Raw genomic sequence first — 14,829 nt, 5'->3', positions numbered from 1 at the left:
CCCCCAGTGTAATAGCGACACCCCACAGTGGCCCCCAGTGTAATAATGACATCCCACAGTGTCCCCCAGTGTCATAGTGACACCTCACAGCGGCCCCCAGTGTCATAGCGACACCCCACAGCAGGCCCCCAGTGTTATAGCGACACCCCACAGCAGGCCCCCAGTGTAATAGCAACACCCCACAGAGGCCCCCATTGTAATAGCGACATCCCACAGCGGCCCCCAGTGTAATAGCGACATCCCACAGCGGTCCCCCTCACACAGTTGTGGTGCACTCTGCGCTGTCCTCCTGCGCCTCAGCCACTGCAGCTCCCAAGGGTCAGTGCTGTCCTCTGTCCCGGCATTCACTGCTGTCCTTTATGCCGGGACTGCTGGCCAGGCCCTGCGCTGCCTGTGCCGGCGCTCCTAGCCTCTCCGCTGTCCTGTATGCTGGGGCCGCTGGGCAGGCTCTGTGCTACCTGTGCCGCCACTGTCAGCCTCGACGGCCGGCGCGCCCCGCCTCGGGCCCTCCGCTATCAGCCTCGCCGCAGTCCTCCACCCGCTGACAATCAGAAGCTGGGGGGCATGAATCGGTTGGTCGACAGGTGTATTATGTTGCCACCCCTTGCTTCCAGTGGCGACATAATACACAAATACCGAGGCGACGTCGGAGGAGGAGGATCCCGGCTGCACAGTAACGTCACAGTGTGCGCTGGGATCGGCGCTGCAGCTGAATGAATGCCGGCAGGGGAGCCGCGGCCCCTGCCAGTATTCACAAGTGGTGAGCGGCCGATGGTGGCGCGTGCCAGTAGGGAGGGGTCTGCGTGCCATAGGTTCGCTACCACTGACCTATACTGTGGATACATCATCAATAGTATTCTCCCAGGAAAACCCCCTTTAAAAATGATGACTTGAATGACCGATCATGGGCAGATTGTTGGTGTGCACAGATATGGTGCCAGTATTTCTGAAACAATTGCACTTGTTGACTATTCCAAAATAAAGGTATCAAGAGTGTCCCAAGCGTGGTTGAACTATGGGCAGACATCCAACAGATGATTACACAGCAGCAGGCCATGTGTGATTGATCCTAGAGGCTAGCATCAGGTGGCATTTCTGATATTTTAGTGATGACGTGACACAGTTAACTAATTGACCCACCAGGAAAGTTAGACAAATTTCTCCCACGACCATGCAACGTACCTTGTATCGACTAGGGTTCAATAGCTGACAATGATGCCTCTGCGTCATTATCAACAATGCCTTGCGTGGACCCAGGAAGTACTTTAATAAATCCTGGACATATGGTAGATCATCTGTGGTGATCAGTCCTGTTTTCTACTGAACCATATGGATAGCCAGGTCTGCAACTGCCATAAACAGCATGAAGCTGTATCCTATGGATGTACCATTAGTGTTTGCAAGGGGCACTAGGAGAAAAATCACCCCATAATTTGTTACCAAATCTCTCCTGTACACAGAAATGCCCCACCTGTGGATGCAAACTGCTGTTTGGGGACATGGCAGGGTTTAGAAGGGAAGAAGCAGTATTTGGCTTTTGGTGCACAGATTTTGGTAGAATACGTTTTGGATGACAATAAGGCCTATTACTATCAGTGATGAAACAGACAGCACTAGACCACCGTACATGGCAGTCCTGGAGACCATGATTCGACCTTCAGTTACCATGGCAACCATTGGCACCTCGTGATTGACAGCATCTAGAGGGTTAAACCACTGGGATCAGAGCTAGGCTTGAACCTGGCGGCTGCGAATGTGAGGTACAGCCACAGGAGGACTCGGCTTCCAAGTTCCCTGGTAACCAGTGCTATACATGTACGGCGTAATGCAGGAAATATTGGCCCGCTGCGCCATGCATATACAGTGCGTGTAGGGAAGAAGTTAAGTTGTATCTTAAATGCTGTAATTGTGTATTTACAGAACAGTATCTGTGCAGTGCTAGCTACTAGACAGCCTGAACCCCCAATTACACCATTTTTGTGCTTTATTTCAGATTAGAAAAAAATATATGCAACGGTATAAGTACCGTAGCTATTTTTTTCCAATGAAATGACGGAAACATTTTGTAAATAGATCTGTCAAAAAGAATGAAATTGACAGCGCTTGATGGAACCCAAAATGCCGCTTTTTTCATTCATCTTATTTATAACTAAACAGAGCACTTATTGACATATGTTTTGCCCATAGAAACCTATGGGTACTGTATAGACTAAACTTGGATATTGTTTTAGGTCAAGCTATATCTCACATAGGTCAAAAGTATGGCATTAAAAAGAGCCAAATACACAGAAAGTTAGTTAAATTGTTTTTTTCATATGCTTTGAACATATTGAAAAGGCATCATGTGGGAAAAAAACAACACATACAATAAATTAGTGCTTTATTACGTTTCACTCATCATTGGCACCAAAAAAAAAAAAAAAGACACAACGCGGATCCTCCATCAAAAGTGCTACTGCCTTGAAGTGTGAAAGTTGTGGTATAATGAACGTTCTGGCTTTCAGAGGTTTTCAGTATCACAGAAAATCAATCACAAGATCCCAATCTCTGCCTTACCATAAGATACTGCGGAGAAAAGAAGAGTCATGACATTAGGTAACGGACATCACCCTTGGAAAGGGCCACACAAAGTTATATGTGGGACACAGATCTATTAATATTTTAAGAAGAGATAATAAGAGATAAGCCACGATAAACGGGTTCATATGAAGGGTAAGAGTCTGTCAGCACACTACACAAAAAAGACAAAGATAATGCAAAGCTCTTAAAAACTGCATGTCTGATTTTGGTGAAATACATGAACACAGAATAGTTGTCTAATGCTACCTAATGGCATATGGAGGTAACTTCTTCTGTATGTTACAGAGGAAGACAACAGAAAATAGCCAATTCACCCATTAGTGTTTAGCTGCCTACAGACACATGATTTTTAGTCATCATGTCTGTGAGATCTGCTTACAATGTAATATCCTCTGGTGGCAAGAATCTCCTGATGATTGATGGTCAAGAAAAATTCAGATGGGACTGTGGGAGAGACAAGAAGAGGTTCTAGAGGTGTCTTGCAGCATCTCATCCGCCTAAGCTTTAGGCCTTATGCACACGGGCCTAAAGCTAAGGGCAATTTTTGCTGTTGAATCTGGAGCGGGCGTCTGCCTCCGGGTGCCGCAGCAATAACCCTACAAAGCACGCTATGGAAAAAGGATTCTTCATGAGTGGTTGAAGTCAATGGAAGCCATCTGATCCACAGCTTCTGCTTTTCCCGCTGCATCCCTGCATCCACAGGGATGCAGGGTCACCCGCTGCGGTCATGGAACAAATTCCATGCGAGATTCCGCAGGCGGAATCCAGCCCTGCTATGTGCATGAGGCCTTATACAGATTTAAAACAACTTAATTTAAAGGGGTTGCCCCACAAAATAAAGTTCTCCCCTATCCAAAGAATAGGAGATAAGCATCTTAAACATTGGAATTCAACCACTGGGACTTCCATTGAAGGTCTCCAAATGAATGAAATGATAAGTAATTAGTGCATATCCCCATTCCATTCATTTAAATGGGACTGCTAGAGATAGCCAAGTTCAAGAACTCAGTTATCTCTGGCAGTCCAATTGTGTGATCATCGCTCTGTTCATTTGGAGACTTTTGAAACTCCCACTCTTTTGATCAGTTCAGTCAGATCTCCAAAGATCAGATAGTAATCCCCTATCCTGTGGATTAAGGATAACTTCCTTTTCTGGGAAAACCCCTTTAAGGCCCCCTGTCCACGGCCAAGGCGGAATATCGCTAGCGATAGTCCACCGTGGGGGAGGTGAGCTGACGGGTCTCAGTGGTGAGCCTGTCAAACACATAGGCCCACCGCGGAGAATCGCAGCATGCCGCAATTTAAATCACGCGAGTGGAGAATACGATTCTTCACTCGTGGATGCCGGCGCTGTGCTTTCCATAGCAACGCTATGGAAAGCTTCGCAGAGCGTGATCTGTGGGTGGATCATCGCCAGTGGACAGGCGCCCTTAGTCAGCAACTGCTATTAAAAATTATTCTCTGCAGATCCTCACAATTTCATGGCATAGGCTGTAAACTTCATGTGTCTGCACGCTGCTGTACACTGCTGGATCCTTGTTTCTTCCTATGGATTTCAATCGGATTAATCCAATTGTTTTCCAGTTCATACATGGCATCAAAGGTGAGTGAAAGGACATACACTTTGAGCTGATGGGTATATACTGTATTATGGTCAGGTTGACACTTAGGCTGCAGTATTTTTGTAATAAAACTAGGTGGATACAAGGGGGAACAGTGTTATTTTATTATATTATTATATACATTATAGAGAGCACATTGAAGTAACTAGACTTACATTCTTTCTACTAGCAATTGCTTGTTGCACCCACAACATTTCCATAGCCAAGTGACTTCTGTGCTTTCTTAGCTCACTTGCAGACTTCATGGTGACCTCTAGGAGAAAGTACAAGAAATACAGAAAGCCAGATATCAACGTGTATGTTATATCAGTGATGTCCAACCAGCAGCTCTTATGTGTCTAAAGGCATATTCACATGACGTGTTCTTGCTGTATACCCAAAGTAGGATTACTAGAACAAACTTTGGTAAGCACACATGAATATATAAACACACCAATCTAACCCCTTTAGGCTGGGTTCACACAGGGTGAAATTGCTACGGAATGACCATGCAGACTTTCTGCACGGAAATTCCGCCCACGTTTCTAATCCCGTGATTAGCCAGCAAAGTGGATGAGATTTGCAAAAATCTCATCTACACACTGCGGCCAATTCGTTGAGGCCAAGCCGCGCTGGAATTGACATACGGCATTTCCGTAGCGGCCGCTCTCCTCTCTATGGGGAGAGATGACTGCAGTGGAATGCAGGCGGCGAAGCCGCTCCCAAACCCGCGTGTTTTGAAGCAGCGCTTATTCCGCGGAACTCTTGCGGTTTTTCCATGCAGTCATTTCACGGGATTCAAGTCCCGTGTGAACCCAGCCTTAATGTGGTAGAATGTAAGTTTACGTCCTGGCAGGGTGGTAGTTAACACAACAGGACATAAAATTTTGTGAGCTCACGCCATCCTGCAGTGGGAGCCAGCTGATACTGACAGCCAGGTTCCTGCTGAAATAGCGAGGATTGCAGCATGTAAAGGGTTCACAGATGGAGCGCTGCCTTGGCCTATGATTGATATTGTAAGCAATAAGACATTGCAATATAGGAGTCCTGCAATGCCTTATCACAGCGATCAACAACCTATACAATAAACTGAAACACTATTTATCCTGCACAACAAAAAGAGAACTAAAAAAGAATGGAGGCAAAATTCCTATTTTTCTCATTTTGCCTCTTAAAAGAACACAAAAGTGATCAAAAGAGCCATATTTATCCCAAAATGGTACCAATAAAAACTACAGCTTGTTACGCAAAAAACAAGCCCTCAAAGAGCTCTGTCCATGGAAAATAAAAAAAAGTTATAGGACTTTGAATCCAACAATATAAAAAAATAAAATAAAAGGCAGAATTGGTGCGTTTTCTCTCCCTGCCCTCCAAAATTGAAAATTAACAAAAGTTTTACAATACATTACGTATATGTACACAAAAAAAATGATACTGTGGTTTTGTTTTTGTTCCCCCTATTACTTTTTTTATTTTTTTTTTTTTGCAGTTAGTAAAACTTCATTGGTCTTGTTTATACTTTTTTTTTGCCCCCTCTTCCTAGGGGACCACAACTTGCAATGCTTTGATCGCTCCTGTAGTATGATATAATGCCATAGCATTACATCATACTGCAATCTGACAGGCAGTCTATCCCCACTGGGATGGCTTGATAGGCATTCTGACATGACAGCCCTGGGGCCTTTCAGAAGGACTCAGGCTGCATGACACACGCGCGGCACCCTGAGATCTCATTGTGGGTGGCTGAATGGGACCCCCGAACAACGTTCGGGGCATTTAAAAGGTTTACAGCCCCAATGAGCTGCGCAGCTAATCGCAACTGTTGCCGCCGAGTGTCAGCTGTAAGAAACACCCGACACCCAGGATGTATGATGGGAGGTCACCCTGCGATTGCCCTTCATGCACGTCCTGCATCTGCAGGATGTAAAAACACTATAGCCGTCACTAAGGGGTTAAGTTAAAGGGTTACCAAAGATGGTCATGCAATAATAGTTTGACAGCTTGTCTGATACTTGCGACCAATCAGCTTTGGTACTAGCCAGCAATCTGTGATCTGTCTGTACAGATGGACCAGTCACAGTGTAAGCTGTCAAAATGGTCTGGTGTAAACAGCTTTTCCAGCTCTGATCTTCTCAGTTGTGAAATAAGAAAAAAAAGTAACTCCTCCGTTTCCACTGCCCACCTGAATTGCTGTCAGCCCATTGCTGAACCAGTGACCCATACAGGTCCTTGCTCTCTCCCCCTCATTCCGCCTAAATCCCTGCCTAGTAACCGACATCTCAAGCACCCTTCAACCGGAGAGGTTGTGTGTACCAAGGGAGCTGGAGGCGTCAGTCACGTGGCAAGGGTCGGGGGTTCAAGGGAATAGACCAATCTCAGCATGTGAACCGCCAATTTGACCTTATTTGCACATCACAAAAATGATGATTTCGGGCCCCAGGGAGCAGTGTGAGTGGATGCCAAGATATCCCTAACACATGGTCAGCATAGGATTATGAACAGCAAATATTACAGACTTCATTTAGGGTATGTTCACATATAGCGAAATATTTTGCAAATTCTGCAGCGGAAAATCTGTGACAAAATCTGCATAATTTCGGCATCAAAATCCACAGCATTGGAGCAGATTTTGACTCAGACTCAGCTGCGGACCCACAGCTTATTTCAGCTACCACTAGGACAGAAGTACATAAACCCCTTACAAATGGCAGCTCACTGCCTGCACATAAGGGCGCTCCTCTCACTTCGGAATACTGAGCACTCCCTGCAGCGCACATCCTCACCCGCTGCTGAACGCTGCCGCCTGTCACCAGGGTAAAGATGGCAATGCCAAATAGCAGTTACTAGGGGACAGGGTGCGCTGCGTTTTTGGTGCAGGTAGTGTGTGCTCTGTATTCGGAGGCGAGAGAAACGCTGTTACGTGCGCACAGTGAGCGGCCATTAGTAGGTGTGTTTCCATGCTCCTGCTAGGTCCTAGCAGTAGCTGAAATCAGATGCGGGGTCCATGGCTCAATCTGAGTCAAAATTTGCATCAATTGTGCAGATTTTGAGGCAGAAATTATGTAGATTTCACTGTGGATTTTCCACCGCAGAGAATCCGCAGTATTTCTGCTACGTGTGAATGCACTCTTAAAGGGGTTATCCTAGAATCAACTTTTATCACTTATCCAAAGGATAAAGAAGTCTGGTCATGGGATCTCATCGCTGGAACTCCCACTGTTCTTGATGATGGGGCTCCAGCTCTCCACTGCACCCCCTGAAGTGAGGAGGACTGTGAATACAACAGCGGCAGACAATGTGTGCTGGAGCTCCATTCAACTCTAAGGAAATACAGGAGATAGCCGAGTGCTTGTACTCTGCTACCTCCAGCAGTCCCATTAAAATGAATGGTGCGAAAGTGTGCATATTCAGCCGTTGCTCCAGTGAAGTTCCTCCTGTCTGTAGCGGGTGCAGTGAGGAGCATAGGGGGAACATTGCACCCTTGGGATCAGCAAGCGTCCCAGTAGAAAAACCCCCACTGACCAGACTTTTATAAAAGTTGATCATGGGATAACTCCTTTAATTTCATGTTTAACAAATCAATATTTTCCATTATAAATTGAAATCATTGATTGCCCATATGTCAGGCAGTTCATGCATATTAAATAATCTTGAAAAAAAGTCAATAATAGCATGTACAATCCTAAAAAAAAGGTTATCTTTCATTAGTATCCATGACTACAGATCAAGGTTAGCGCATTTCCACGCATTTCTACACTGAAGCCAGTAAGCATCAGTATACGCCAGTAAATTTCAACTGCTCTTTTACAGTCAACATAAAGTATATTGTAGTTTATTTGAAAAATGTTGACAAAACACACAATGGGCCATTTTTTCTTACCTATATTCACATTTTCTTCGCACCATAGCGAACTGTCTTTGCTCGGCTCCAGGATGTGAAAGGTACTAGCTGTAGTATCACAATGAGGTAAGCAATGCTCACTGTCTGGGTTAGGTATTCTTGAGACCTCTTTCCCCAGCCAGGCCTCTCTTACTGGACCACCAGCCTCTGCGTGGGCGGCCTCTCTTACTGGACCACCAGCCTCTGCGTGGACGGCCTCTCTTACTGGACCACCAGCCTCTGCGTGGGCGGCCTCTCTTACTGGACCACCAGCCTCTGCGTGGGCGGCCTCTCTTACTGGACTACCAGCCTCTGCGTGGGCGGCCTCTCTTACTGGACCACCAGCCTCTGCGTGGGCGGCCTCTCTTACTGGACCACCAGCCTCTGCGTGGCCGGCCTCTCTTACTGGACCACCAGCCTCTGCGTGGCCGGCCTCTCTTACTGGACCACCAGTCACTGTAATGCCATTGTCTCTCACTGGGCTAATAGTATTTGGAAAGAGTCCTTGCCTTTCTGTCTTGGCTTTTTGAATAAAGGACATGTCTCTTTCTGGGATAATGGTTTCGATTAGGTCAACCTTCCTTTTCTGCCCATTAGACTTTGGATGGCAGGCAAATGTTTCTGGAAAGGAGCAATGGTTTTCCAGGGTCTGTACATCTTTTTCGGTGCCGACCCAAGGTATACTTGTTTCCATTTTTTTCACTTGCAGAGAACCAGATGTTCCTTTTTCTATAGACTGTCCAGCAACTCCTGAAAGCTTTAGATGGGAACGGCCATTACATTCAGGTTTGTGCTGTCTGGTTGCTTGAACTCTATCCTGCAGGCAGAAACTAAGTATTAGAGATGAAGTCAAATAATGTAGTAGCAAGACCAGCTACAAGTGATGATACTTACTAAAGTAGTAAATTGCGGGATGGATAGGAGCCATTTTCTTGGGTCAAAGACAACTTCTTCTCCCTCTATCTCTCGCACCAGATCCAAATATTCCTGATAAACCCTCTGTAGCTTCCGGCGAACCAGAAAACCACGAATATGTGACTGATTGAGACCAGAGAGTTGTATGCCAAAGACAACAGTAAAAGAGTTAACATTCACGTGATAACTGGTAACACAGTGGTGTTCATTAGAAGAACAGTAACCATTAAAAGGGTTATACAGGTTTAGCAAAACATGGCTGCTTTCTTCCAAAAACAGTGCCACACTTGTCCAGAGGTTGCGTGAGGTAATGCAGATCAGTCACAGTTACTTCAATAGAACTGAGCTGCAGTACCAGATGCAACCCATGGACTGGTGTGGCGCTGTTCCTGAAGGAAACAAGCCAAGTTTTTCTAATCTTCAACCACTACATTGGATGCATCTCCTGAACAGTTGACTCTTAGAATAACACTTCTCAAATAAAAAACTTCAACAACATGGATGAAACATACAATGCTTAAAAAGTTGATAAAATGTCATTAAAAAAAATCTGCACTACTGTACTAGCTACAGGCTATCAGTGGCAGTCAGGAATGGAATTCCTTGTGGCACTAACCCATATGCACCACCAGCTCTTCTAACAAATGATGATTGTTACGGCCGGATCTCTACTAGGTGACGAAGATACAATGTTGCTCTGCCCGCAGCCCGTTCGATACTAAGGAACGGCCTGACCATGGCTTCTGCATTGTAACAAAGGAGGGGAAAGAATCATCATGGAATCTAAAAGCAATGTTTCTGATTCCAATGGCAGTCTGTACAGAGCTTATCCCCCTCTCCCTGTTGAAATAAACATTTACTGTACTCTCAGCTGATCCAACTGCACACAGATATCTGGGACTTGTAAAAGTTTAAGGGTATGTTTACAGGTGGCACATTCGCCAAGCATTTCCCACCGCATATCTGCATGTGTATTATTATATAGTGGATATAAAACAAATCTAATGCACACACTGCGGAAACAATCTGCATTGTAAATTGACATGTTGTGCAGTTTACAAAGGGATTCTCTCACTTCTAACATCCTCAAAATAAGTCAACAGCTAATTGGTGGCAGTCCGCCACCTGCAACTCCTGCCAGTCAGCTGATTGCCAGGCTGGCGGTCTATCCCTGTGAATGCAGTACAACATTAGGCCACTGTGCAATGTACGGAGCTATCTGCATCCAGCAACAAAGTAGCAGTAGGAGTCCCAAGCAGTGAACAATCAGCTATCGATGAGCTATTATGAGGATGGGTCATACATCTTAAAACTAGGACAATGCCTTTCAATCTACACTGTAAATTCTCAACGTGGATTTCATTCCTTTACATCCCCACTGACTCACTATCACTGCTCTTCTTTTCTACTTACTCACCCCTGTTACAGGCTATTCTTAGATCTGGCACCCAGAGCATTGAATGTGTCAAGTGGGCGGTCCCCAGCTCTCACCGTCAATAAAATCTGATGTCATCTTCACTGCGAGCAGTTGGGACCACCCATTTGAGACATCCAAAGTGCTGAATCTAATGACAGCTCGTAGAGGGGATCGGGGGTAAGTAAGTGGGAAGAAGAGAAAGGCGTCAACAGACTCAGCAGGGCCGCAGCCGCAAAGCTATGCAGCTGGTGCCGCTGACATGAGGACCTGACAGGTCCTCTTTAAATGAGGGGGTGAAATCTGCAGCAAATTCACAGCAAAACCCGCATGCAAATTTTTGCAGGGACATTGCACAGCAGACAGTAAGACCAGTGTGGATGTACCCAACGGGTTTCTATAGAAAAAGTACAAGAAGTAATTAGATTTTAACACCACTTTCCTTTGCATAAAAAAATCCCCTGATGCCATGTAAGTATAGCAGGGGGACCGTTCTTACAGCACACATTGAAATTCTCAGCAGGCCGCGAATTACTATTTGACTACAAGGGAAGCGATTCCAATGAAAACCCTGAATTAGAGGGATTCTCTATCCAGGGTAACCCCTGTCTTATTAGAGCATATCGGCATTATATAGGGTGGTTCCCAGGACTAGATCCCGCCTCTATGTGCGAGAGCAGAGAGCCGCTCTGCCAACCCCGCGTGCACTTAAAATACATAGACGGCAAGTCATTAAAAATTTGTGGCTGGCTACAGCTCCCCCAATCCAGTACCATCTGAGGGGCTTCTTCACGAATGCCTGGTACGTGTGACACTACATAAGAAACACAATGAGGCCGGGCTCACATGTCCGTAAGCGCAATCCGCTTGGGGAGGCCCCCAGCGGATTCCAGCTGTGACCCTGGGTACGGCCGCAAAATTGTACTGTGCATGACCATGTACTCGCACAGGCTGTCATGCGCAGCACACCTTTTTTTATTGTCTATTTCCCGCACCGTCGCTTAGCGATAACACAGATACCTGCAGCCCATATACAATGTAATTGCGTATGGGCTGCGAGTATATCCGCAACCATAGAGAACAATGGGCGCTATGTCGCGAATACATCAACGGTAGAACAGAACATGCTGCGTTCTGTTAGCGGATTACGTAATCCTGACAGGCTAATGTGAGCGGAACTGCGTAATTCAATGTGTTTGATTGAACCGCTTACAGAATCCGCAATTCAAATGCGGTTGCGTGAGACTGGCCTTAGTTTCTTATTTTTCAACTGTTTGGCTTCGCCCTTGGAGAGGAACAATAGGAAAATTGGAAGTGCGCGATACGACATATGCCAGACCAGGACAGCACTGAATGGACCCCCCTGATTATAATGGGGTCTGACCGGCTTCCATCATGCAGGCAGGAATTCTCCAGGATGAAATAGTGCGGCATGCTGAGCTATTGCATGCCAGATCTGCGCCAGCAGCCCCAAACAGAGCAGTGAGAAACTTTAGAAACTCCAGTTGTTCCTACGGTAGATCAGGAGGGGAATCCTTCCTGTAGATGGCAGCACTTTCCTTCCTGCCCCTATGGCACGTTACAGGGTAGTTATCACATTCTGTAAAGCTACAACTGCTGGGACGGCACTGCAGCTATGTCCTTCCGCTGTAATGACGGCTTTATGACATATGATTCACCTGCAAGATTCTCGCAGCAACTTCTTCCCTCTCCATCTTTCAACCGCCGTCTCCTTAGCAACTGTCCTTGGCACTTTCTGATGACGTCATGATGCTCTTCTTCCCTGGCGCTAGAGCTATGTGTTGTACTAGTGGCAGGCGGCGGCCATTTTTTAGAAGACCAGACTATAGTAAAAATAGCCAGCACTTCTAGTAAATGTTCACGATGTCTGTGTGGGGAAAAACTTGCGATGTTCGGAAGGTCTCAAGATAGAAGCACAGACGGGGAAGCGCTGAAGCTTCAAGCGGGACCGCATATCTCCCCGGCCGCATATATTTATATTCCACAACACTTCTCGATTCACAACCTGATTGGTTGTTTGGGCTGGCTGATTCACAGTGATTGGTTGTTTGGGCTGGCTGATTCACAGTGATTGGTTGTTTGGGTTAACTCGAGCAGAAGTATTGCGGAATATAAATATATGCCGTGAATCAGGGAACCCAAACAACCAATGAGGTTGAATCACACAAGCCGAACAACCAATAAGATTGCTAGAATTGTGAATCAGAACCAATGAGGTTGCTGGAATTGCTGCATGCTGCTAAACTAAGATGTAATGTAGATATATGCCTCCTGGCCTTCAGCGAGGGGCAAGCCCTCCGGAAGTCCTGAAACAGGACATTTTAAGGATTTTATGCATGCAGTGGTTTTAAGGCTCTTTTTTGTTTTTTTGCTTTATCGGACGCAGTTATTTTTGCTATGTTTTTCGGGGGAAATATGAGGCTATAAGTTTTTTCACTGAAATTATTTCCGCTTTTTTGTTTTAGGGGCAATGTGTAAAAAAAGTTTAAAAAAAACTTTTTACATTTCGTAGTTCTTTATTTTTAGAATTATATTTATATAAAAATAAAGTACAGGAATGAGTCTGCCACTTTGTTTTGGACGTTTTGATATCATTTATATATTCTCGGGATTACAAGGTCTATGTTGCAACGGTTTAGGTTGGTGTGGGCGGTGTTTTTTTAATATAGTTGTATTCTGTACATTTTTTTACTTCTTTTTTTTTTCAACATCATGAGGTTATGTTCTTTTTTTTATTTCACACTTTTCCACTGTAGCTGGGGCATCCATAGCAGCCCAAGTTACAGGGGAAAATATCCCCCATAGTGACAATAGTCACCGGCACAGCTGATCAGGGGTCCGCTAAAACTCTGCAGCTCTGACATGCCAGATGTCACCAACGATCATGTGATCAGCGGGTCTTGCGCAAGAAACAGCTCTGCCTCTTCCTGCTCACTGAGCACTGTGTAGCCTGTAAAAGACAAGGCAGAAGTAAACAAAAAGCGCTTCTGTCTCCCCCTTCGGGTCCTTGGCTGTCTCTGACAGCCGAATACCTGACCTGCTCCTGCTAGATTGCAGGAGCAGAAACTTTAGGCCTCCTTCACACAGGCGATGTTTTGTAGCATGCAACATTGCGAGTCAAAAACTTTGCAGGTTTTGCGATATGCATGCGACCTGCAAGGTTTTGTAGTCCATATTTCCCAATGGAGCCTTCCTCTCTGTTGCATCGCTTGAAAACGCGGTTGAGCGGTTCAATACAACTTTGACAGTAGGAAATTCTACTGTCAAAGCCCTAAATTAAGCCCTAGCTGCAAAAAAAAAATACATCACCTAAGAGGCGCTGTCATCTCCGGCGCAGGTCTCCCCTAAGGCTCCCCAGCACTTGCTTGAAGTCTTCTGCCAAACCTTCCTGGATTGGAGGATCAAAATCCCCGCCTCCAGGAAGGACTGGCTGTGATTGGTTGTCAAGCTCCGTGGCTCAGCCAATCAGAGCCAGTGCATCTTGAACCAATCACAGCCATTCAATGAATGAATGAATGAATGGCTGTGATTGGTTCATTGAGCTTCGGCAATGATTGGGTGAGCCATGGCATTCATGAACCAATCACAACCAACCCATCTTGGAGACGGGGATTTTGATCCTCCGATCCAGAAAGGGCTGGCAGAATACTGAAAACAAGTGAAGAGGTGAAGAGGAGACCTGTGCCGGAGATGACACCGCTTCTTAGGTGATTTTTTTTTTTTACTGCAGCTAGGCCTTATTTTCAAGGTAGGTCTTATATTTCAGGCCCCTCCCCCCTAGGTGATGCTATAAAGTCATCGCGCCATGAAATCGCGACATCGCAGCGATATCACATCACCTGTGTGAAAGAGGGCTTAATCCTACACCGTATTATTATTTTGGCTAGAGTTGAGAGCACAGTCAGGCAGCAACCCACAGCATCAAAGATTTCACTCACGCCAGGCTCTCTGATCTTTGTGTAACCGCTTGCAGAGGTGCGCAGTGGATTGCAGCTCGGAGCCCAGCCGTGACCCTGCATACGTTGGTGTAATGTACTATGTATAACCGCGTACTCACGCAGGCGGTCATGCGCAGTACACCTTTTTTTGTTTATATTTCCCGTGCCGTCTCTTAGTGATGGCGCTGGTACCTGTAGCTGTATGGGCTGCGGGTAGATCATGGGTTCTATTTTCCGTAACTGGATTACACAATTCTGACCCGCTAATGTGTGCGGAACAGCGTAATTCAATGTATTTGATTGATCTGCGGATCAATCGCTTGCGGAATCCGCAATTACTATCCGCTCATGTGAGACCAGCCTCACTCCATAGCTCCCATCCGCACCCATCTGCTTTAATTAGAGCTGTGAACCCTGACTGCTCCTAGTGTCTACGTCCTACACGCACCACAGAGGGAGAGGTCAGGAATCACAGCTCTA

The 14,829-nt window shown here is 45.8% G+C and overlaps 1 protein-coding gene across 1 annotated transcript; it reads right to left on the bottom strand.

Annotated features, from left to right (window-relative positions):
• Positions 1-2,363: 2,363 nt before the first annotated feature.
• IQCC (IQ motif containing C) lies at positions 2,364-12,198 on the bottom strand. The gene is made up of 5 exons (XM_066575032.1): positions 12,070-12,198; positions 8,956-9,099; positions 8,062-8,878; positions 4,358-4,455; positions 2,364-2,565 (listed from the first exon to the last, which is right to left on the bottom strand). The coding sequence occupies exons 1-5, from the start codon at positions 12,103-12,105 to the stop codon at positions 2,527-2,529; spliced, it is 1,134 nt and encodes a 377-aa protein (XP_066431129.1). The 5' UTR covers positions 12,106-12,198; the 3' UTR covers positions 2,364-2,526.
• Between the last annotated feature and the right edge of the window lie 2,631 nt (positions 12,199-14,829).

Source organism: Eleutherodactylus coqui, chromosome 1, assembly GCF_035609145.1.
Source record: "Eleutherodactylus coqui strain aEleCoq1 chromosome 1, aEleCoq1.hap1, whole genome shotgun sequence".
NCBI lineage: Eukaryota > Metazoa > Chordata > Amphibia > Anura > Eleutherodactylidae > Eleutherodactylus > Eleutherodactylus coqui.
This window is presented reverse-complemented; position numbering and strand designations above follow the sequence as displayed.

Coding starts and splice junctions, on each gene's coding strand:
- IQCC (XM_066575032.1), bottom strand. CDS start 12,105: ATGGAGAGGGAAGAAGTTGCTGCGAGAATCTTGCAG. Junction 9,100..12,069: donor TTGCTGCGAGAATCTTGCAG/GTGAATCATATG, acceptor GGTCTCAATCAG/TCACATATTCGTGGTTTTCT. Junction 2,566..4,357: donor CAATTGCTAGTAGAAAGAAT/GTAAGTCTAGTT, acceptor TTTTCTCCGCAG/TATCTTATGGTAAGGCAGAG.